We start from the raw sequence: 22,416 nt of genomic DNA, 5'->3' as shown, positions 1-22,416 counted from the left end.
TTTGTTGGAGTTGTAAGAACAATAAAGATGCGGTACATAAAGCATTCAAGTCTTTTAATTATCCTTCCGTTACTCAATTTCATCTTAGATAAAAGTTGGGTTCTTTCTTTCTTTTAGATATTTAAATTCACTAGGTTAGATGCAACTATCATTGCTGGTTTTAATATAAGGAAATACATGGCGAATAATCAACAACAATGAGAATAGTTGCTTCTCCTTCATCTCACCTATATTTGGTATCCAAGATGTGCCACGGGAAACGGATTGTTTCCGTCTTTTCATACGCATGGTTACGGAATTTGAGTTTTACCGGCTTCGAGAGAATCTTTAATGACTCTAAATTTTTTTCCATACCACCGCTATCCATGCTATTCTTATAACAACAAACCCCACCTCAATATTAGAAATTAAATAATCTATCAATATCACCAATATCCTATAAATAAATACAAACTAAAATAGTCTTTGCTGTAAGTGTAATAAAGTGCATATGTGCATATCAAGGTTTCAATATTTTCATACACGTTACACTGATATTGTTCTATCTAGCCACGGATTAAAGAAAAATTGACAATCTTTGCGAAAATCTATGTCAACCATCAACGGTCGAAATTGAATTTGAAACTTGTTTTATACATTTTGTAATTTTTATTTTAACGCCTTCGACGTTTATTTTATAAAGTTGTTATATGTCATTTTTGGATCACCATATTTCCAGTCGATTTAAGCTTTCTTGTCTATCACAGCGGAACATCTTTTGAATTCGGAAGATCTCCGATTCGCTTACAGATGGCTCAGTTTAATTATCTTAATGAAATCAATAGTCTAATATCATTGGATGGGCCCGTGACGAAGGGTCCGATGCCAAGGTGGCAGAAAAAAAACCTCGAGAATTCTAAAATAAACATGGCGAACATGAAGAATACCAACTCCAGTCTTCTGAATATGAGCTCCAATATATCATTCCAAAAGCTCTCGGTTTCTTCTAATCAGAGCATGAACTCGAGTTCCGCCAACGTGAAGTCTAGAAGTCCTTCCGAGAAGAAAAAGAAGACTCCTTCAAAGAGTAAGTCTCCAGGTCAGTCTGAATGTACTAGCCCTATTTTTTTACTAAAGTATTCATTGTTTATTTTATCTTCTTTTTTTTAAAAAAAACTTTCGTGTCACTCAGTTTTAAAAGCTTCCTTTTTCTTCTTCATCTTGGTGTAGGCCTTGTTGCCTGTTTTTAAGAGGGATTAGCCTCCTGAGATGTCGATTCCCAGCTATCGACCCATCTCTTTGGTGGTCTGCCCGGGGATCGTCTACCGTAGGGTTGGCCGTACAGTGCGATGTGGGGGAGTCTGGATGGTTCCATTCTCCTCACATGCGCATACCATTGTCTCCTTCGTTGCTTTCCCCACCTAACGGCATCTTCGATCTCGCATATTTCCCTGATCCTGACGTTTCTTATTCTATCTCGAAGACTCTTGCCAGATGTGGATGTTAGAGACTTCATTTCTGACACTAAGCGCGTTTTTTGTGCCAACTGTGCCCGCTCTACTGTCAATCCCATACGTCATGATGGGTCGGACACAAGTTTTGTAAATCTTGATTTTGCTGCCGATCTTCAACTCAGGATTTTTCCACAAAGCATTTTTCAGGCATCCTGAGATGGCTGCAGCCTAGTTTACTTGCCCCATCACTTCGCATCGCTGATCCGTTTGACCACACAAGTCCACACCCAGCTATTTAAACTTTTCCACCTGCTCTACTGAGACGCCATCCACAGTCACGCTACATCCCACTGGGATCAGAGAGAACACCATACTCTTAGTCTTTGTAGCGTATATAGTCATATTATATTTTTGACTAGCAAGATGAAATGTGTGCGAGAGAAGTTGCAGGTCCCCTCCACTCTCAGCGAATACAACAGTGTCATCAGCATAGCAGACAACATCGATGGTTTTATCTCCCAGTCTGTATCCTTTATGTAGTCCTTTAATGTCCTCCACAATCCCATCCATGATAAGATTGAAGAGGAATGGACTCAGACTGTCGCCCTGCCTCATCCCAGTACCGACTCTTACAGGATTTGAGAGTTTACCATCTACTCTGATTCTGGTGTTTGTGTTTGAGTTGAGTTGCCTGATTATGTTGACTATTTCCGGGAGCGCTCCTTTTTCAGCCAGTATTTGCGTTATATCATTAAGTCTGGCTCGGTCAAACGCCTTAGTGAGGTCAATAAAGCATACGAATGCAGGCTAGTTTTAAAAGCTATCAAATTTAGTAGGCCCGAATGGGTATGCTTTATTGACCTCACTAAGGCGTTTGACGGAACCAGACTTAACCCATCCGCATATCAGTTTTTTTTTCAAAACATGTATATAAAGACACCAATTGAATTTATCCCCGCAAGTAAGAAAGTTGCCCCGCCCGGAGGGGAGGTGATATGGGTTGTCAAACAAGGAGGCGCTAATATTTTGCACCTGATAAAACGAGAACAAACATAGAAATAATCTTTAATGCAGAAAAAGGTACCGCACGCTAAACATTTGATGTATTGAGGTATTATTTTGTGAAAATGGCGCCATATAAGTTATCCAAATTTATTATTATTATTATTAGTGCGCGGTCCAGCAGCCGACCAATGACACCGCGCGCGTGGCTGCGGCATCAACAGCGTTCAAATTCATCTCATAAAATTATAACTTTTACTGTTTTACCAATAAATATGGTACATATAACTATTATGCACGTATTTTATTGTGTGTCTAGATCAGAAATGTGATAAATTAACATGAAAACTTGAAAAAATAACTCAATAAAACATTACTCTTGGGATGTAAAGTTTTGATTTCTCACTGATTTTAGTTGATATTTCAATCAAAAGGATAATTCTATCCTTACAGGGACATCTTTGGTCAAGTGTCGTCAGTAAATTTGTATTAAAATTATAAGAATTAATGCATTACAAAAAGCTTTCTATACTGATTTGTAGATATCACACGAAAGTATCTTTATAATATGAACTACCACGAATGGGGGCGTGGCTTAAACGGCGGCTGATTTGCAAATGTAAAAACATACCTACCGCCAACGGTTGGCGGCCGATGGGTTAATAATATAACGCAAATATTGGCAGAAAGAGGAGCGCTCCCGGAAATAGTCAACATAATCAGGCAACTCAACTCAAACACAATCACCAGAATCAGAGCATACAGTCAACTCTCAAATCCTGTAAGAGTCGGTACTGGGATGAGGCAGGGCGACAGTCTGAGTCCATTCCTCTTCAATCTTATCATGAATGGGATCAAAAATACAACATGACTATATCAGTTATAAAGACTAAGAGCATCGTGTTTTCTCGGATCCCGGTGGGATGTAGCCTGACTGTGGATGGCGTCTTAGTAGAAAAGGTGGAAAAGTTCAAATATCTGTGTGATGGGGTAAGTAAACAAGGCTGCAGCCATCTCAGGATGCCTGAAAAATTATATATGGAAAAATCCTGAGATGAAGATCGCAAGCAAGAGATTGAAAGAAGATCAGACATCCTAGTCACAAAAAACGCGCTTAGAGTGTCAGAAATGAAGATTCTATGAAGCATATCTGGCAAGAGTAAAATACAGAATAAGGAACACCAGGGAAATATGTTAGATCGAAGATGTCGTTAGGTGGGGAAGGCAACGAAGGAGACAATGGTATGCGCATGTGAGGAGAATGGAACCATACAGGCTCCCCTACATTGCGCTGCACGGCCAACCCCAATGTAGACGACTCCCGGGCAGACCACCAAAGAGATGAATTGACAGCTCGACAGCTGGGAATCGACATCGCAGGAGGCTAACCCCTCTTAAAAACAGACCACAAGGCCTACACCAAGCAGTAGAAGAAGAAGAGAAGTTTCAAGAACCTGGGAAATAATGTCAAGTTGGCCAAGTTCCCTAATTTCATCTCTGATTTGAAAATAAAATCAGCAAATTAGTATATTTTCCTTCAGAAAAGTTTTAGTACACAATGTCATTTTCAGTCGTACAAAAGTAATTGACATATTCTTTTCTTTATTTGTAGGTAGAAGTTCTTCGACCCCGACCCCGAGAAAAGGATCCAAGACACCCAACAGTGGAGGAGCAGACAGGTTCATTCCCTCCCGCTCCAACTCCAATTTTGACTTGTGTCATTACATGGTGCGATTCTTTTATTTCTGATATGTTAACATCTGATGATGCACCACTACGTATAAACATTACCTTTTATTTCTGATATGTTGACATCTGATGATGCACCACTACATATAAACATTACCTTTTATTTCTGATATGTTGACATCTGATGATGCACCACTTCGTATAAACATTACCTTTTTCAATTCAATTTATTCAATAATAAATATATACATTACAAACTAACATTTAAGGCGTATACATTATAAAAACAAATTAAAAAGTAAGCAAGAAGACTCTTGTTAAATGTGTAGAAGAATCCCGCTTCGGAAGACTCCTTCGGACACATGGAATAGATCAATATCCAATGTGATATTGTTCAACATAGCGGTAGCTCTTCCTACAGGCATAACCATCGGCAGGTTGGTCCTGTGTATAGGAATGTGAAACAATCTATGCCGACGCTGTCTTAGGTAACTATCGGGAACGTATAGACCAATGCTCCGGATAATTTCAGGATTATCGATCATACCATACGCAACAATCGACAAAAATGCGTAATCAAATACACATTCCTTCTAGTCTCTAAACTATTGTAGCCAAGCATACCCTGGAGAAACTCAGTCGGGTAGAGCCAAGGATAATAGCCGTACTCTCTCATGTAGAGATACCTCAAAAACTTCTTTTGGACTTTCTCTACCATAAGAGAGTACTTAAGCTCGTGTGGCTCCCAAATCACCGAGCCACTCTCGAGTCTACTTCGCACCAAGGAGGTATAAAGAGTTCTCAGCACGCGGGTATTTTCGAATACCCTGGCAGTATGCAGAACAAATCCTAGAATTTTCAATGCATTACCACTGACTGCCTCTATGTGATCGTGAAATGTCACTCACAAACTCAATGTCAAATGTCACTCACAAAATGGGTACTCACAAACCTAACGCCCAGATCCCTAACATTCGACGCTCGCATCAGATTTTGGTCGTTCATTTTGTAGCAATAAAATAAAGTTTTTTGGGCCCTAGTGAAAGACGTGACCGAACACTTAGAAACATTAAACATTAGTTTGTTTCGTCTTCCCCATTCACATATATTTAATATATCTGCTTGGAAAAGATGAAAATCGTCAAAAGTTGTCACCTTTAAGAAAAGCTTTAGGTCATCCGCAAATAATAGAAACAGTGAGTTTAAAATTATATTCTTAATATTATTAATGAAAATTGAAAACAATAATGGATCCGGTTAGAGCCTTGCGGGACACCCGAGAAAGTATTGTAGGACTCTTGATGCAAATAGACCGTAGGAGACGTATTGGTTTCTGTTTTGAAGGTAGCTCGCCATTAATTTTAGCATACCATCCGAGAAACCGATCTCATACAGTTGGCATTATGGGAGTCATGTTAGTTATGTTACTTGTCCAGATGATGCAGAAAGCCTCGCAGGCGGAGGCAGAGGGCGAGGAGGAGAGCGGCACGGAGGCCCAGGAGGCCATGCGCCGCGCGCTGGCCGAGAACATGAACGCCCCTGTGCCGCAGGGCCAGCGCCTGCTGCAGTACACCTGCAAGGCCCCCGCCGCTCCGGAGGGACACCAAAACCCCCTTCGGGTGGTCTACTCGCAGGTATTACGCATTTGACACTCTCCTTGTCACTCATCCGCCACTGTGTGCAATACCACACTTACATATTCATGTGTTGAGATGTCGTAAATGTAATAATAATAATAATAATAGTAATAATTTATGTATTAATTTTAAATCAAACACAGATTTTTTGAGTCTACTAAGTTGTATTTTATTAACAAAAACACATAAAATAGACATTCGTTTGATAATGCCCTAACAAGGCGAAACAATTGTCACAATATAATTTTTTATGTGTTTTTGTTAATAAAATACAACTTAGTAGACTCAAAAAATCTGTGTTTGATTTCAAATTAATACATAAATTAAAATGGAGTTCTACAAATTAAACGCCAAATCAATAAATAAATAATAATAGTAATATTGAATCTTTATTCCAGCTTGACTTAAGTGGTGGGTGCAATACTTAGTCAGCCATATATGTTTTACAACATTTTTTTTTATATAAAATGAAATAAAAGTAATAATTAACAAATAAAAATAGTGAAAAGAAACGGTGAAAGAAAAAAAAAAAAAAATTTGGAGAGATGTAGATGAAGATTAGCTCGCTGGTAAACGCAGCACTGTGCTCCAGTGCCGCCACATGCTCAGCCCCCATCTGTGCTCCACAAGCTGCTTTATGATGAGGTTTAATGAAATGGTTACCTTCTCAGATGCAGAACAGTTGACCATGTACCAGTGGTCACAGATTAGCATCCTCTGCTGGAAGAGAGTTGTGTTAGGGCAGGAGTAACTGAACTGTCTCCCTAGGCCAGTGGTCTGCAAACTTATTAGCCACATATCGCTCACTCCTTTCAAGAACGTCATAAATCAAAAAACTTAATTTTTCAGGAGAACGTTTTTAAAGTTTAAAAATATAATACAATGTTTTAAAAATAAATATCTAGCCACTTATTGAACTTTTTACTACGCAACAGATCTTTTTAGGTAAAACCTGAAGATTTTTTCTCCATTTAAAAAATATTTAGTTTATTTAAAAAAATAATTAAACAATACATTTTCTTCAAAATGCAAAAACAACACTTTCTGCCCTGTAGCGGGTAAATATTAAGTTAAAAATATGCCTCTTTTTCTGGGATATAGTGCATTTTCTGGGCATTCCGAAAATATGCTCAACTGTGAATTCGCGATTTTTGATTTATGACGTTCTTGAAAGGAGTGAGCGATATGCACATTACAATGATTAAAATTTTATTTTCAACCCCCCCCCCCCGCTGGGAATACTCCTCCAGTACGGTAGCTAAACACGCTGACCATTACAGCTCCGACTCGGACATTACATTACACGCTGACCATTACATCATTTAGGTTTCTGAAACACCATGCCAACACTTCACATCTTATCTCTTGCAACTTGCATCCCTTTAGACTTGAAAAAGATAATTTACGATGTTGTCGATTTTATAATTTGGTGTATATATGGTGCACACTGTTAGTGAGGTGCCCTATTTATACTGTTACGGGAAAAATGAAAATTTTGATACATGATCGCAGTGGGACAAATCTAAAAACGAGTTATCCTAAAGTGTGGATAATTTTATCTATGTGCATACATATATCGGTGGTGTAATGGCAAAGAGGTATATCTGTCAAACTTTTCATTTTCTAAGTTTGTTCCATAAAATGTCTATAATAGTGTATTCCATAATCTAGCAAAATTATAAAGCTGTAGTTGCAATACTTATTTAGTTTTTTTAAGATATGTGCGTATAAAAATACATAAAACAAATGAGTTATTTAATTTCACAAGTTTGTTTTTGCTCTCCTGTAAAACTTGGTCTCAGACAGATTTACCCCTTTGCCTTTACACTACTGATATATGTTACATATTTCTATTTTTATTGTTTTTTTTATTTATATACATTTATTTAAATCACAATTTAAACATATTTACAGCATTTTTCTTTTTGCTGAGACCCACCAAGCCACCTTGTGTCTTGTAGGTGGAGTTCTTTTATTTATTATCAGTATAGCCCTATATATATCTATATAAGAGCGAGCAATGATCCAGTTATTCAGATTTGTCTTCACTGTTTGAAGATCACATTTATTGTATCTTATGTATTGTAAAAGTATTTATACGTTTGCAGTCGAAAGCTCCCTCAACTGTTAAAGCAAATAGCAGATACATTCCGCAAGCTCCTGACAGAATCTTGGACGCTCCCGATATCATTGACGATTACTGTGAGTCCTTACTTAATCTATTTATTTTATACACATACATATGAACATAAAATAATGTAATATAAATGCCACATAATTAATTTTCAGCTAAGATAATTGCATTCCATGGCAATATTTTGTATTTCGAAAGAATCGTGTAGATGATGTATTAAAAAACCCTTTGTATATATGCAGAGTATGTTAAGTCCGCCTCCCGCTCTGGAGGTCCCGGGTTCGATTCCCAGGGGGGGTCAAATAAATACAAGTGATTTTTGCACTGTAATTTTTATTCCATATTACCCTGGACTGGTACCTGAAGCGGAGGGCTGATCAACTTTCCTTCATGTGTAAACGATCAAGATAACATTGTGTTTATATGACGCAGTGCCCTATGCACCATTGGGGTGCGGATAAGGGTTTTAATATTATTATTATGTTAAATTCAATTTTTCTCCCGACTGGATAATGCACTGTTTGTGTGAATAAATTTGGAATTTCTTTTAGATTGAAAATTATTGAAAAAAGGAAAAAAATATGCAAAATTGAATTAGGTATTTTTGTGTACATAGTTTGAACACTCACAAAATTTGGTACATATTGGCATATGAAATATCTTTTTTTATCAAAGACACTACGATGATCATTCTCAAGACCATAAAATTGGCTGCCCTTGAAATAGATGAAAGTCGTCTAGAACATTAATCCGCAAAGTGTGTGCCGCGGCACACTGGTGTACTGTGGAAAAAAGTCTAGTTTTGTGAAAATAACTCAATTGCTCCAAATTTTTATTGCCTGTGCTCAGTTAAGTAGGCTCACATTTCGCATTAAACATAATATGTTAAATATGTTACCATAATATGGTAAATATGCACCTGAAATTTCTTAATTTGGTTGGTGTACCTTGAATAGAAAAAGTTTGCAGAACACTGGTCAAGAGGAATTCAATTCCAAAGAATTCATTGATGCTACAGAAAGGTAGCATGATTCAAAGGCACGGCCTAGGTGACGCTGTCCATGAAGAATATGTTGTCATAGAAAGTCCTACATTCTGAGGAAGAGGAGATCTAACCCCAAGGGTCTTCAAATACAATAAATTGGGATGGAGCTGGAAAAAAGAAGTTATATAAACCCCCTTATTAACTGTGCCTGTGTGTTTTTGTCAGCCTCCGTGGTGTAATGGTCAGTACGCTTGGCTACCGTTTTGGAGGTCCAGGGTTCAATTCCCAGGTGGGGGTCAAATAAATATGAGTGATTTTCTCACTCCAATATTTATTCAATACTACCCTGGATTGGCACCTGAAGCAGAGGACTGATCACCTTTCCTACATTGCGTTTATATGATGCAGTGCCCTATGCACCGCTGGGTGCAGATAAGGGTTAGAAGAAATTGGAAGAAGGGTTAACTGTGGGCAGTCACGAGATTTGTTTAACCCTTTCCACTCTGACCATTTTTTCTCATAACTGATCAGCTACCCTGGTCAAAAAAATGCGACGTTTTTCTGCCATTAAAATATATATATTGGACACTTTGTCTGGCAATTTGTATGACCATGTTAATAAAGATTAACTGTTTTTATCTGAAATATTTTTTGGTAGAATATACTTGGGTGATAGAGAAATTAGTGTTAATGTTATACCTGCGCCGGGTTAGACGTTGTGGCCCTACTAGAATCATACGGGCCAGAATGTCTGGCCTACAGAGTGGTAAGAGTTAATGGGATGTATTTATTTTTTATTTATTTATTTATTGGAAATCAACAGCCATTAACAAAAATAATAAATATATACAATATAAGGAGCCGATAATGAGGCCAATTACTGATTTCACATTTTATACAACAATATATAACAACAAGAAAGAGTGAAAAAACTATTAAGCTCAAAATAAAATGTGTTTGCCTGATGTGGGGTGTGGTGTGGTGTGTCGTATTAGTGTATTTTGTGTTAGAGTAAAGAGTGTGCAAGGCCTAGAGTTATAGTCTTGAATTATCCCTAAGCCGAGTTCCGAACATGCTTCGCACATTGAACCCTATACTGAATCCAATGCTCAAAACATAACCAAGAACTCAACCCAGATCCTCTCCACGACCACAACCCGCAGCCTAAGTGTGTAAAGATGCATCTTGCTCAGTTAGCACTCTTATAATATTTTGTTTTAATTTATTTTTTGTGGTAGTAAAAAAATCTTCTTCTTCTTCTTTATGTAGATCCTAGGGATCTGTTTGTGCCTTCGCATGTCGCTCTTGGGATGTTGACTCCCAGCTGTCTTTCCATCTTTTCAGAGGTCTGCCTGGGGGTCTGCGTCCTTCAGGGTTGCCTTGGAGGGCGATACGTGGAAGTCTGTCTTCTGACATTCTGTTTATATGTTCCTTCCAGTATAGCCTTCGTTGTCGTCCCCACCTCACGATATCCTCCGTCTTACACATGCTTCGAATGTCGGTATTTCTTACTCGGTCTCGCAATGTGTTTCCGGTTATGGATCGGAGAGTCTTCATTTCGGAGGTTCGAAGTCGAGATTTTGTAAAAAAATCAATTTGATTAAACCTGTGGTTATAAGAGTGCGTTAGGCCAGATTTGTAATGTTTCCAGATTTGAACCTGTTGGATTGGAGTGCATCCAATATGCTGGCGGTGGCGCTAGGGAATGCGGTGTACCTGTGGAATGCGGGCACCGGCATCATACAGCAACTGCTCTCGTTGGACGGCTCGGAGCACGTGTGCTCGCTGGCGTGGGTCCAGGGCGGCGGATCCCACCTCGCCGTCGGGGTCACCAACGGCACCACCGAGCTCTGGGACACGGAGCAGATCAAGCGACTGAGGGTAACATTTTGAAATCTACAAAAACATTTCATAGTATCCAAATTTTTAAATTATTTGGGGACCCCAAAATGAGTAGGGTAAACGGCTAGAGTAGGGGTCAGCAACCTCTTGGACCAAATGAGCCAAACGTGAGTAGCAAAACGGTTTGGAAATTTTTGGGAAGCCAAGTTCTAATTTACAATAATTTAATTGAATATTTTGAATGTTTAAAGAAACCTACAAGTATTTTAGGTAACAGATTTTTAATCAGAGATACTTTTTGTGCACATTTTTACATCTATCATAGATTTATAAATCAGCCCGAAAAAGATTTGAATACCGCCTTTTTCTATTAAAATAAACAATAAAAATAAATAATAAAGTTTTTTTAAAATATCTGTTACTCAAAAATTTATAAAGGTACCTTCAAACATTCAACAATTTGTGTATTTTATTGTGCTTTTTTGATTTTGATGTAAAGATGACAGAATTAAACTTAAGTACATATTTAAAAGTTTTAATTTCTTTTATGCACAGAAAAATGTCATTTTGAATTTGACAAAGAAAGAGGCACACAAATCACTTAAAGAGCCACACGTGGCTCGCGAGCCACACGTTGCCAACCACTGGGCTAGAGGCATTTGAGATGTGGATGCATCGAAGAATGCTTCAAATACCCTGGACGGACATTGTCAGCAATGCGAGAGTTCTCCAAAGCGCCAGAGATTTCCAACTTAACAACTTTTGACAGATTATGTTAAACATAGACGTTATTATGTATTTTCAATTTTCTACCAATTGCTGCCATTGGCTAAAAAAACTTTTTTTTTAAACATAACGTAGTTTGCAAGTAGACTACTGATAAATCATTTTTACTTCAATATAAAACAAATACTACACTAAATCATTTTTACTTCAATATAAAACAAATTTCTCTAACCCTGTTTCTGTGAAAGTTTATTAGGTGCCTAAAAATGGTGTGTTTAACAATGTTAACATGTGTTATATTCATTGATTTATTTATAATTTATTTGCTGTAATCATTATCTCAGCCTTGCATAATTTCTCTATATCATAAATATTATTTATGGATAAATTGTTCGACGATTGCTGTTATTTGATTTTTTCCGTGAAAAACCTTTGGAAATTTTACCTGTCTCGCAGTTCTCAAAAGGCTATTTTTTTTTAAATCTTCCAGATAATGGAGGGTCACGTTGGGCGTGTTGGATCACTAGCTTGGAATACTTACATTCTATCCTCCGGTAGTAGATCTGGGACCATTGTACACCACGATGTCAGACAGAGAGATCACATTGTCTCCACGGTAAATGGACATTCGCAAGAGGTAATAATACTTTCTTTTCTGGTTAAATTTACTTTTGTTAGCATAGCTGTAAAAATTGAACTTATCTTCCATGCAATGAATGATGCTCTTCCGATAATAACTATTTTATAGAATGTGAAATTTTCGCAATGTCTGAGACTCATTGCTTTACTCGACAAAAACCAAGTGTCTTCTCTTTAACGCCTACATTCTAACAGTGCTGCTGTATGGGTGTGAGTCGTGGCACCTCACCAAAGCTCAAAGCAAGAAACTAGCAAGTTTTGAAAAAAGGTGCCTGAGGCGAATACTGGGTGTAAAGTGGTATGACTTCGTCAGGAATGAGGATGTGAGGAGAAGACCCCACAGGCCCTCATACTGGAAGTCCTGAAGAGAAGGTAGACATTGTTGAGGATTCCGGCGCCCCGGAAGGCCGCTGAAGACCATTCACCGACTATACTCAACGGAACTTCGAGATGATCTCGAGATGATCTCGAGGGAAGCCAAGGAGATGGCGCACAGAGTGACTTGGAGATGTCTCGTGTTGGCCATATGCTCCACCTAGGGAGCTATACCCTTAATGTGTTTTACCTTGTATATATTGGACACAAATTATATTTATTAGGTTTTCATTGTTTAGACTTGTCTACTCATGCTGATTTCCAATTTCCCTCTTTCTTCACTTTCGCTGTCACATTCTTGTGTTACTTGCCTTATTATGTCATTGTCATTTCTTATTACTACTGGAAACAAGAAAAGAAATCTCGTATTTTTTAAAGAAATCACTTTTTTTTTAAAGGCAGTGAACGTGTTATGGTAGGGACTGACGGGAGCCTTTTTGTTGCATAACACGTTACAATGTAAGCATTCGTATAGTCAGTACAGTGAGCCGAGCGCTCCATCCATAGTCGGAGCGCTCCCCGCGAGCGATGTTACAATGTTATGTTACGACGAATTTCTCCGGTCAGTCCCCACCTTTAAAGGACCACTGGGCGGCTAAAGGTTATTTTGTATCAGGTGTGCGGACTGAAGTGGTCGCCGGACGGCAGGTACCTGGCGTCGGGCGGCAACGACAACCTACTGAACGTGTGGGCCGTGGCGGGTGGGGAGCACCACGCGCAGGCGCAGCCGCTGCACAGCTTCAACCAGCACATGGCGGCCGTCAAGGGGCTGGCTTGGTGCCCCTGGAGCGCCGGCGTGCTGGCCTCGGGCGGCGGCACCGCGGACCGCACCATCCGCATCTGGAACGTCAACACGGGCGCCAACATCAACACCGTGGACGCCAAGTCCCAGGTCACTTTACTACTAACCTATGCATTAGGAGCTCTTATCGCAAACCCATACTTTTGACCCTAGTTTGTGGTATTAATAATAATATTAACCACTTTATATCATTAAGGTAGGGTTTTCTTACATTGAAATAAAAGGAGAATTTGTTTCTCATTTTGCTTGCATGCAATTTGCGCGAATTTTTTTTGCCAGTCATCGTTCTGCATTGGTCACGTCCACGTGTTGATATCATTACGTTACAGAAACAAAATTCTTCAAATTCTCTCAATTTCTCTATTAATTTTTGTAATAGTAAAGATCAGAGGTATGTTTCCTATACAATAACAAAAAAAACAGCTATACGCAAACGTTGGAAACTCCCTGATAATTTGAATAAAAAAAAAAAATGTGTTATTATTTACATAGATATTTCAATTTCATACACTTTCTGTGAGCCTAAGCGGCTCATTATTAGAAATAGGTATCAAATTGTGGTAGAGTGGGTTCGAACCGAGAAAGTCAACTTAAGAGTCCGCGACACTAACCACGGGACCACAACCCGATACCCAATTGAGTTTTTTTGGGTCAAGAGTCGTGGAGTCGGAGTTGTGTTGTTGGTAAATATAGAAATCGAAGTCATATTTTTTTTCGGACTCCACAGCCCTGGTAAAAGCTATAAAATATTGGTTGATACTCCATATTTATTCCACATTTGATAAGATGGCTTTTATTCAATTAATATAAATGCTAACTATTCACTTTGTCAGGTCTGCTCTATCCTCTGGTCGCACACGTACAAGGAGCTGATCTCCGGGCACGGCTACGCCAACAACCAGCTCATCATATGGAAGTACCCGCTCATGAGCAGGGTGGCGGAGCTCACGGGGCACACGGCCAGGGTGCTGCACCTCGCCATGTCGCCCGACGGCACCACCGTCCTCAGCGCGGGAGCTGACGAGACCCTCCGGTAAAGCATTCACTTGTTTTTATTTATTTTTTGTTTGTTTTGATCTTACATCATTTCTCCAGAATCTTATTTACAAAACAGTGGAACCTCTCATATCGAGTAATTCGCATAGAGAGCAACAAAAAAATGTGAAAAAAAAAGTTGCTCCCTTAACAAGTGACATTTCTCATAGCGAGTTACAGAGAAAGGTCTAGTCCGTTTTACACGACATTAACTTGTGAGCTGGGACTTCCGCGCCAGTCTAAATCTAAAAATATTTCACCTAACTAGTAAGATTTTGGAACAAATTATGTTCGTTATGAGAGGTTCTACTCTATTTGTATTTGTATTCCTTATTTTTTTGTTACTTTTGTTTGTATTTCAGGTTTGTGATTAATTTATTTTTTATTTTTTATAGATTATGGAAATGTTTTGTTCCCGATCCGTCCAAGAGCAAGAAACCCCAAGAAGTGACCGTTGCAAAGAGCATATTCAAGCAAAGTATTCGATGAATTTTTTTAAAAATAAACTGACACTTTTTAGCTATTATGCAATAGCATTTTTTTAAATTTAGAGGATTCATTGAAACACATCAATTCCATTTTGCTCTTTCTTAAACAATATCTTCAACAGTTATAATTAAAAGCAATCCATGGAACATACTGTTGAAAAATGCCTTGTAATTTAATAATAATGAACACACAACAAATGTGACATTAGTTCCTTGAGGCGAGTTAAAGAAATAAGTTTTTTTTTAACCCTTTGATTAGCAGGACTTTTCGGGTTACTATGCCAGAAAAACCACGATTTAAACATGAATAATTCAAAAGTAAAATTTGTTTGATAATTTATAAATTTTCTGTCATTGTTTTATCTTCGACATGACGAAAATCTCTCTCGGATTTTATTTAACTAATGTATGCAACGTTATCAAAAATCACCAACTAAATGACTAACAAGTAAATGCTGCTTGCTTAATTTCCGTCTCCTTTTTATCCCGTACGTATAACACTGGAGATCAAATAACTTAACAATTTTTTTTTTAATAATGCAGTACATGTATTTTATTTGTATCAATTTATTGCATATTGTTTATTGACCTTGACATGTAAAAATGTATATTTTTTAATAATATCAGAGCTTTACACAACTTACTTTTCGCGGAAACAAAATTGATTTAATGTTCTTTGTTTTTCTCATTTCCCTTAGTATTTTTGTAACTTCAATTGTTGTAATTTTACAGCAGTAAGATGTAAATGAACAAAAATTCTAAATTTCGATGTGTAACTTATTTAAATAAAAAACATAATATGAATGGAAAATTTTTGAACAACCCTGAAAGAATCCCTAACATACTGTCCAAAATGTATCTGATACTTTTATAAATCATGACATCAGATTCAACGGATCCGGTATTTCTTGCTAGGGTACCGAAAGCCGATATTTGGGATTTTGGTACCAAAAGGTTACAAAAAAAATCATTGAATCCTCTAATTATTTTGACGTAATTAATGATTGATATTTATCTTTGTGTTTTGTTTGTTTATTGACATTACGTTTGTATTTTTATTTGATGTAAACTTTTTTACCATTGTAATTTTAATTTTATTTTTAACAATTTTTTTATTAATGACTTTACAGTAATGATTATTTTATAGTAGAAAACTGCACCTTTTTTATTCACACACATGCATATTTATTTAATGTTTTGAAATAATGTTTTTAAACAATGAAATAATGTTTTACCAGCATATGAACGATCTCAAAAATATTTATCTTATTCACAATGAATACTTGAATATTGACTGCTTAAATGTGAGATAATCTCACTTATAATATATATAACATTTAAAAAAATTATTTAATGCAATTTATTTTTATTTTTTTATATAATATGTAGTAGTTTTGCACCCTAGGGACATTTACAAACAAACTGAAATAAATGTTAATTTTTTATAGTAAATAATATAATATATTTGTATGAGTTTTTTGTCTTTGTTTAAGTTGTTATTAATCAAAACTATTAATATTTTTTAAAGTCTTCTTGTTCCTGGCTCTATCCCAACTTATTGTCTTCGTAGACTGCTGGGGTCAGCTTGCCTCATTCTCAAGTTGTAGGTCCTATCATATACAACGTCAATAAGGCCATGCCTTCGAATCATGTTATATTTCTGTAGCACCCATGAATTTTTTGGTCTTCCTCTAGATGTCTTTCGAGGAAGATCCATGGCGATCGCCTGGTTTACAATATGTTCAGGTTCTCTATTTTATGTGCCCATACCATCTCAATTGCCTTTCCTCTACCTTAAATTTGATGTCAGTTACACCCAGTGAATGCGTGAACTCTTAATATTTTAAATAAGTCATATGTATAAATGTTTATTTGTGTTCAATAGATTTGCAACTTGAATATGTAATTCTTTATTTAAGCACTTTGAGATGTCACTCGTGTAAAATGCACTATGCACAAAAAAATTAAGCTAAGAGGTATTTAAAAAATGTATTTCTACATTGATATTGCTTCTGAGCAATAAGCCTGCCAATGTGCACTGATTATGTACCAGAATTTTAATAAATTAAATTATTTGGAAGAGGTCCGTAACAAAGTATACTTCATTAATTGATTCCGCAGTCACTTTGTGGTAAAATGTATCCATTTTTAATTTAAGATTTACTTAGTAAATATCACTATTTCTTAAAATCTATTGTGACACGTGTTTTGATGCATTCCACATGTTTGAAAATGATGCGTCACAATAGATTTTAAGAAATAGTGACATATATATTTACTAAGTAAAACTTAAAATAAAAATTATTCTTCATTAATTTATTATTTTTTGCATGAGATATGATATGTAATTTTATTCAAATTGTAATTAATCATTTATATATTGTGTTCTCATAATTTTATGTTTAATTTTTCATACATTTAATTTATTCTTGCATTTTGATATTACTAAAATTAATGAAATGTGTTATGTTTATACATAAGTATGTAATAAAGAGTTTTCAATAATTCACTTGTTTCATTAAGGCGGGATGGGATAATCGATAATCCGGAACTAAATTTTCTTTACACCCAGGTAACATTTACAGCACCTTTACTGTTTCGTCTTATTACATAGACATTATCAAACATTGACCAATCGTTGGTATTTCAGAAGACGAAACGCGTCACATATTATCACATATATGTAAATAAAAATAGAATTCAATCCAATAATCTTGTTTAATTTTGGATATACATATCGCTCACTCCTTTCAAGAACGTCATAAATCAAAAAACTTGATTTTTCAGGAGAATGTTTTTAATGCTTTAAAATATAATATAGTGTATTAAAAATAAATATCAAGCCTCTTATTGAACTTTTTACTGTGCAACAGATCTTTTTAGGTAAAACCTGATGTTTTTTTCTCCCTTTGAAAAATATTTAATATATTTAAAAAAATAAGTAAACAATACATTTTCTTCAAAATGCAAAAACAACATTTTCTGCCCTGTAGCGGGTAAATATTAAGTTAAAAATATGCCTCTTTTGCTGGGATATAGTACATTTTCTGGGCATTCCGAAAACATGCACAACTGAAAATTGACGATTTTTGATTTATGACGTTCTTGAAAGGAGTGGGCGATATGTACTACCCAAAAATTTAAAATGGAATTCTACCAACTGTCTGGATTCAATCCAATAACCTTGTTTAATTTTGGATATATGGTATTACCCAAAAATTTCAAATGGAATTCTACCAACTGTCTGCAGTTACAATAAATACCTTTACTGCATTGAGAAAAATAAGTTTTCTTGGAAATAAATGTATGGTTTTGAAAAGAAAAGAGTTATTGGAAGGTAAGGTAATTTAAAAAAAAATCAATTGTGCGTGAACAACACGTGTGGCTTCTCACGCAACCGGACGCGTATAATTGCATTTTGAGAGTACACCCTTAAGACCCCACAATCACTTTGACAGTTTGAAGGTAAAAATAATCACTTATAGAATGGTGACCTAAATTTACCATAAAAAAACCTTTTTTCTTTGTTTTTGGGACGGATTTTAAAATAATAAAAATAAACTTTATAAAATAAAACAACTTTGTTTTAATCAATTAAAAATGGTTAAAGCAGAGTTGTTTTATTTTGTAAAGTTTATAAAATGTGCCACAATGTATCTGCAAAAAAAATTCAAGAAATAAAAATAAATACCATTGCACGAGCATTATGTATTGCGTTTTGTCAGATTCACATTTTGGCAATCCATTTATAACAAATATCAACTAGTGTGCATCTTAGCAACAGTACATCGGATGATATGGGTAAACCAATTCTTAAAGTGGTTTGTACACATCAGGAATGTATTATCTAGAAGGCACTGTATTTTGGACTAACACATCTGAATGCCTTTAATATAAAATAATTTAATACCAATTGAAATAAAAATATTTGTTTTGAGTACTTTACTTTATTAAGATAATGCCTTCTTTTATTAAAGATTAATTAAATTATTAACATGCTAAATTCATAGAGGTATCCAATTTTAGTCTTAGAAAGTTTTTAAAAATAATATAGGGTGATTTCACATAGTTTTTTTTATTAGAAAATAAATTAATATGTATAAAAAACACGCAATCAAAAAACGGTACTTTTCTTATTGAAATCTGTAAAGGAGCAAGGATTTAAGTTTCTATAATTTGAATGGTGGAAAAATGGACAAATTGTGATGTTATTACATGATCAAAAACCAATTGTTGGTGTATTATAAACCTTGTGGTATGTATATAGCAGCAAGGAAAATAATCCACTGGAAGAAAACGAGACAAGTTTTCAAAAACATCACTGTATGTAACTATATTAGGTTTGCTAATTTATTTAATACAGTAAAACCTTGATATAATGGACTTCTATTTATTAAACTTCGGATATAGTTGACAAAAAATCTGGTCAAATTATTGACTATTTGTCAGATACTGAGTTCAATTATATTAAATGCATTTTTGTAATTTTAGAGTTGATTATAAAAAAAATAAAGCTAGCAAAACTTGATTCCTTTTCAAAGCAGGATTACCGAAAACAAGCACGTCGATATCAAAGAGCAACGTCACTTCATAACTACTATGTACAGTTTTCATATTTGTAAAAAAAAGTTTTTTTGATTTATTTTAAAACTATTTTTATATAACGGGCTCTCGGCTTTAACACCCCCTCCACTTAATTAGTCTGTTATATCGAGGTTTTACTGTATTTAGAATCAAACCTGTTATAAATTTAAAACTGTCATTCACTGCATCAAATTAATTAGCTCAAAAATGCATGAATGAATCACTTATTTGCTTTTTTAAAAAAAAAAATTCTACATATTATTTGCAATCTTACTGTGTCTTAGTACAATCCACAATTTTTAATGCTAGGTTTTAAATATATTTGTAGAATATTATCTACAGATGTAAATCATAAAATTAAAGAATAGTAAAATTACACAAGTTCAAATATAATTGTAAGTTTACAATTAGTAAAAGTTTGAGGATGTTCAAATACTATGTAGGAGTAAGTTTGTTATATTGATAGTTTAATTAAATAAATATGTATATTAAATTATTTATATTATTTTACAAATTCTTAATGAAAATTGAATACATACTGAAGTTTATTAAATACCCCATTTATTTCAAATAGAATTATAAATTCAAACTTTCATCTATGTGTTGTGTCAATTGTTTTATTTGTGTTTTAAGTTATCGTTACCCATTCAATAAGATTTAAAAAAATATTCAGTGAAGAAAACATTAGTGTTTTTTCTGATAAAATATGTGTTGATAATCTTGGATTATTTTAAATGTACAATAAGTTTTAATGAACTGCGTAAATTTATTTTATGCAATATGAAAATATGTGCAGGTGAGTTATATGACACGTTAATGTTGTATACATATCAGTATTTATTGGAACCTTTTCCATTTTCAGACTTTAAAATCAAATCCTTTTCCATGTAAAGATTTACAGAATTCAATAATTTAACAATATATGTAACAACATACAATAAAATTTATCTAGCTAAACTATCATACTAATAACTTTATTTTTTCTAGATTTTTTTAATATGCGTCATTGTGGAATGGATAGGAAAGTGATGTTTATTTACATTCCATACATATTCGTAGTGGAACAGGGTATTTAAAGACTTCATTTACATTAAATACTTAAAAAGTTTATTATTTACAAATGTCTAAAGTTAGCTTATACTAATATTGGCAGGACTTATAGCACTATCTTAAATAGTAAGAGGGCGTATCCGATGTCTCGTTTTATTGTACTGAGATTCACATCACAACGCACTGGAAATGTTTGTTTAGTATTCTACAACTGTTTGGTATAGTAAGTAGGTCACAGAGTGTCTCAACGTCGTATCATCACGCAGGGTTTGCACGTGCCGGGAACGACGAAGGAGGGATGACATTGCGGGCATTGCGCATTTTCTCCATAATATGGATGCGCCTCATTCTCATTCAACGCTTGCGGTATTCTCACTTGGAAGGAAGTTATCGCTCCGTCCTCCTGATAGCCCGGGTGTTGCTTGTCTAAAGGGAAAACGTAATTAGGAATGAAATAAGACGAAGACTTGAAATCTACATTTCCTTCACTAGTGACTTGGTCCGGTGTAGATCGTTCCGTCGGGTTGGTATCCGGTTTGACTGTCGGAGGTCTCGGCTTGGCGAAATCCGGTTTCCCTTCCGGTTTTACTGTTTCTTCTTGTCCTCGCTTTTGAATATTATCTTTTTCATTTTCCACCGGTGGGAATGGAGGTTCTAATTCTTGAGCCGGTGCTGCCCATTTCCATTCGTAATATATGATCGGGCCCATGGTTGAAGAGACTACTTCCGAATATTCTGTTTCTGGTGGCAAAAGTTCCAAAGATGGTGGTGCGATGTCATTATTAGTAATTGTTGTGAGATTATTTTCTTTTATTTCGGATTCTTTACTTGGTTTAGTAAAAAATTGGGTCTGAATTGACTCAACAGGTGCGATTGTAGTCTGCTTCGATTGTTGGATTCTGTTGTTCTCTTGAATGTTCTTTCTGTTTTGAGTAGGAATTTGATTTTTCGTCCCGGATTGGGTGATGAAACCGGCTGTTTCGGATGAAGATTGAATTTCAAATCCTTTATCGGAAGGGCCACTTCCACCGAAACTATCACCAGAGGTAAAATCATTTCTATTGATTGGGTTATTTTCTATCGGTCTGGGTACCACCTCGTCAGTATTAAACCGCTTAATGAATTTGAACACTGCGTCATTAGTTTTCTGGGCTTCGTTCGATTGGTTCTCATCCGAAGCTTCTAAGGAGATTGGCGGTTGGAACTCACTAAGCAATTCGTTATTGAAAGAAGATATAGATTTGACAGTTGTGCTCTTCAAAATGTTTATCTTTTGATCTGGTGCCGGAGAATCAATATTGAACACGGGTGGATTCAAGAATTTAGATGGCGGAGTTACTCCAGATTCAATATCTGCATTCGCATTAAACTCTGTCTTGAAATTATTGTTTGGAATATGGTTATTTGTGATCTGCGTATTAAACACGGGTTTGAAGGTGATGTCTTGTCCTCGGTTGAAAGCGGGGGAATGACTTACAAATCTGGAATGTTCTGTGCTTTGTGCTATCAGTCCGTTACTATTACTATTAAGGGTGTTTTCTTCATCACTTTCTATGATTATGGGCTTTCCAGTAAATCCTTTATCGCTTGTTCTGGGTGCTATCGTTGTGAATCTATGAATATTACTTATTTCAGTAGACCAGTGCGTTGGTAAAGGAAATCTCTGAACTCCATCGTTCAAGTCATTATTTCCATTTGCGATTGAGTTGTCCAAATCCTTTCCGGGCCCGGATTGAATCTGTGAGGGTCAAACAAATTAATTAGTACATTACAAGACAACTTTTATATTTAAAGCATTTTAGGTGACGGCTTCTCTAATAAATTGGTTCATTTGATTTTATAAAAGAGTTTGTAACTTACAATATAATAACTAAAAAACCTGGTTTTACGGTTTATAGTGTAGAAATATTTGAAATTATAATATTTCACATGGTTAACCCCTTCAATACCCAAAAGTATAATATGACCGTACCCAGCAGGCTGTGATTTTTTGAA

At 35.6% G+C, this 22,416-nt stretch overlaps 2 protein-coding genes across 3 annotated transcripts in view; one reads left to right on the top strand and one right to left on the bottom strand.

Annotated features, from left to right (window-relative positions):
• The first annotated feature begins 570 nt into the window (after positions 1–570).
• On the top strand, positions 571–17,285 carry LOC148308467 (cell division cycle protein 20 homolog). 2 transcript variants are annotated; one of them, XM_088261664.1, is made up of 9 exons: positions 571–1,066; positions 4,048–4,163; positions 5,561–5,758; positions 7,870–7,963; positions 10,532–10,761; positions 11,939–12,085; positions 13,079–13,354; positions 14,098–14,297; positions 14,695–17,285. In XM_088261664.1, the coding sequence occupies exons 1-9, from the start codon at positions 790–792 to the stop codon at positions 14,786–14,788; spliced, it is 1,632 nt and encodes a 543-aa protein (XP_088117790.1). In that variant the 5' UTR covers positions 571–789; the 3' UTR covers positions 14,789–17,285. The 2 variants fall into 2 exon arrangements, with proteins under 2 accessions (XP_088117790.1, XP_088117789.1); XM_088261663.1 differs by having other exon boundaries at positions 571–1,078.
• Positions 17,286–20,166: 2,881 nt separating this feature from the next.
• The window catches only part of LOC148308465 (uncharacterized), a 34,177-nt gene continuing 31,927 nt past the window's right edge, over positions 20,167–22,416 (bottom strand). Inside the window, exon 5 of the mRNA XM_088261665.1 lies at positions 20,167–22,159. Within this exon, the coding sequence (XP_088117791.1) occupies positions 20,666–22,159 (1,494 nt within the window). The 3' untranslated portion in view covers positions 20,167–20,665. The remainder of the gene's footprint in view (positions 22,160–22,416) is intronic.

This window comes from Brachycentrus maculatus, unplaced genomic scaffold, assembly GCF_059751285.1.
Source record: "Brachycentrus maculatus isolate JH-2025_06_01 unplaced genomic scaffold, ASM5975128v1 h1tg000164l, whole genome shotgun sequence".
Taxonomy (NCBI): domain Eukaryota; kingdom Metazoa; phylum Arthropoda; class Insecta; order Trichoptera; family Brachycentridae; genus Brachycentrus; species Brachycentrus maculatus.
The sequence above is the reverse complement of the archived record's forward strand: the minus strand, read 5'-3'. Positions and strand labels throughout refer to the sequence as shown.

Excerpts from the sequence above, each read along its gene's own strand:
- LOC148308467 (XM_088261663.1), top strand. The coding sequence starts at position 790 with ATGGCTCAGTTTAATTATCTTAATGAAATCAATAGTCTAATATCATTG. Across the intron at positions 5,759-7,869 it reads TTCGGGTGGTCTACTCGCAG|TCGAAAGCTCCCTCAACTGT; the intron begins GTATTACGCATT and ends ATACGTTTGCAG. Across the intron at positions 7,964-10,531 it reads CGATATCATTGACGATTACT|ATTTGAACCTGTTGGATTGG; the intron begins GTGAGTCCTTAC and ends TAATGTTTCCAG.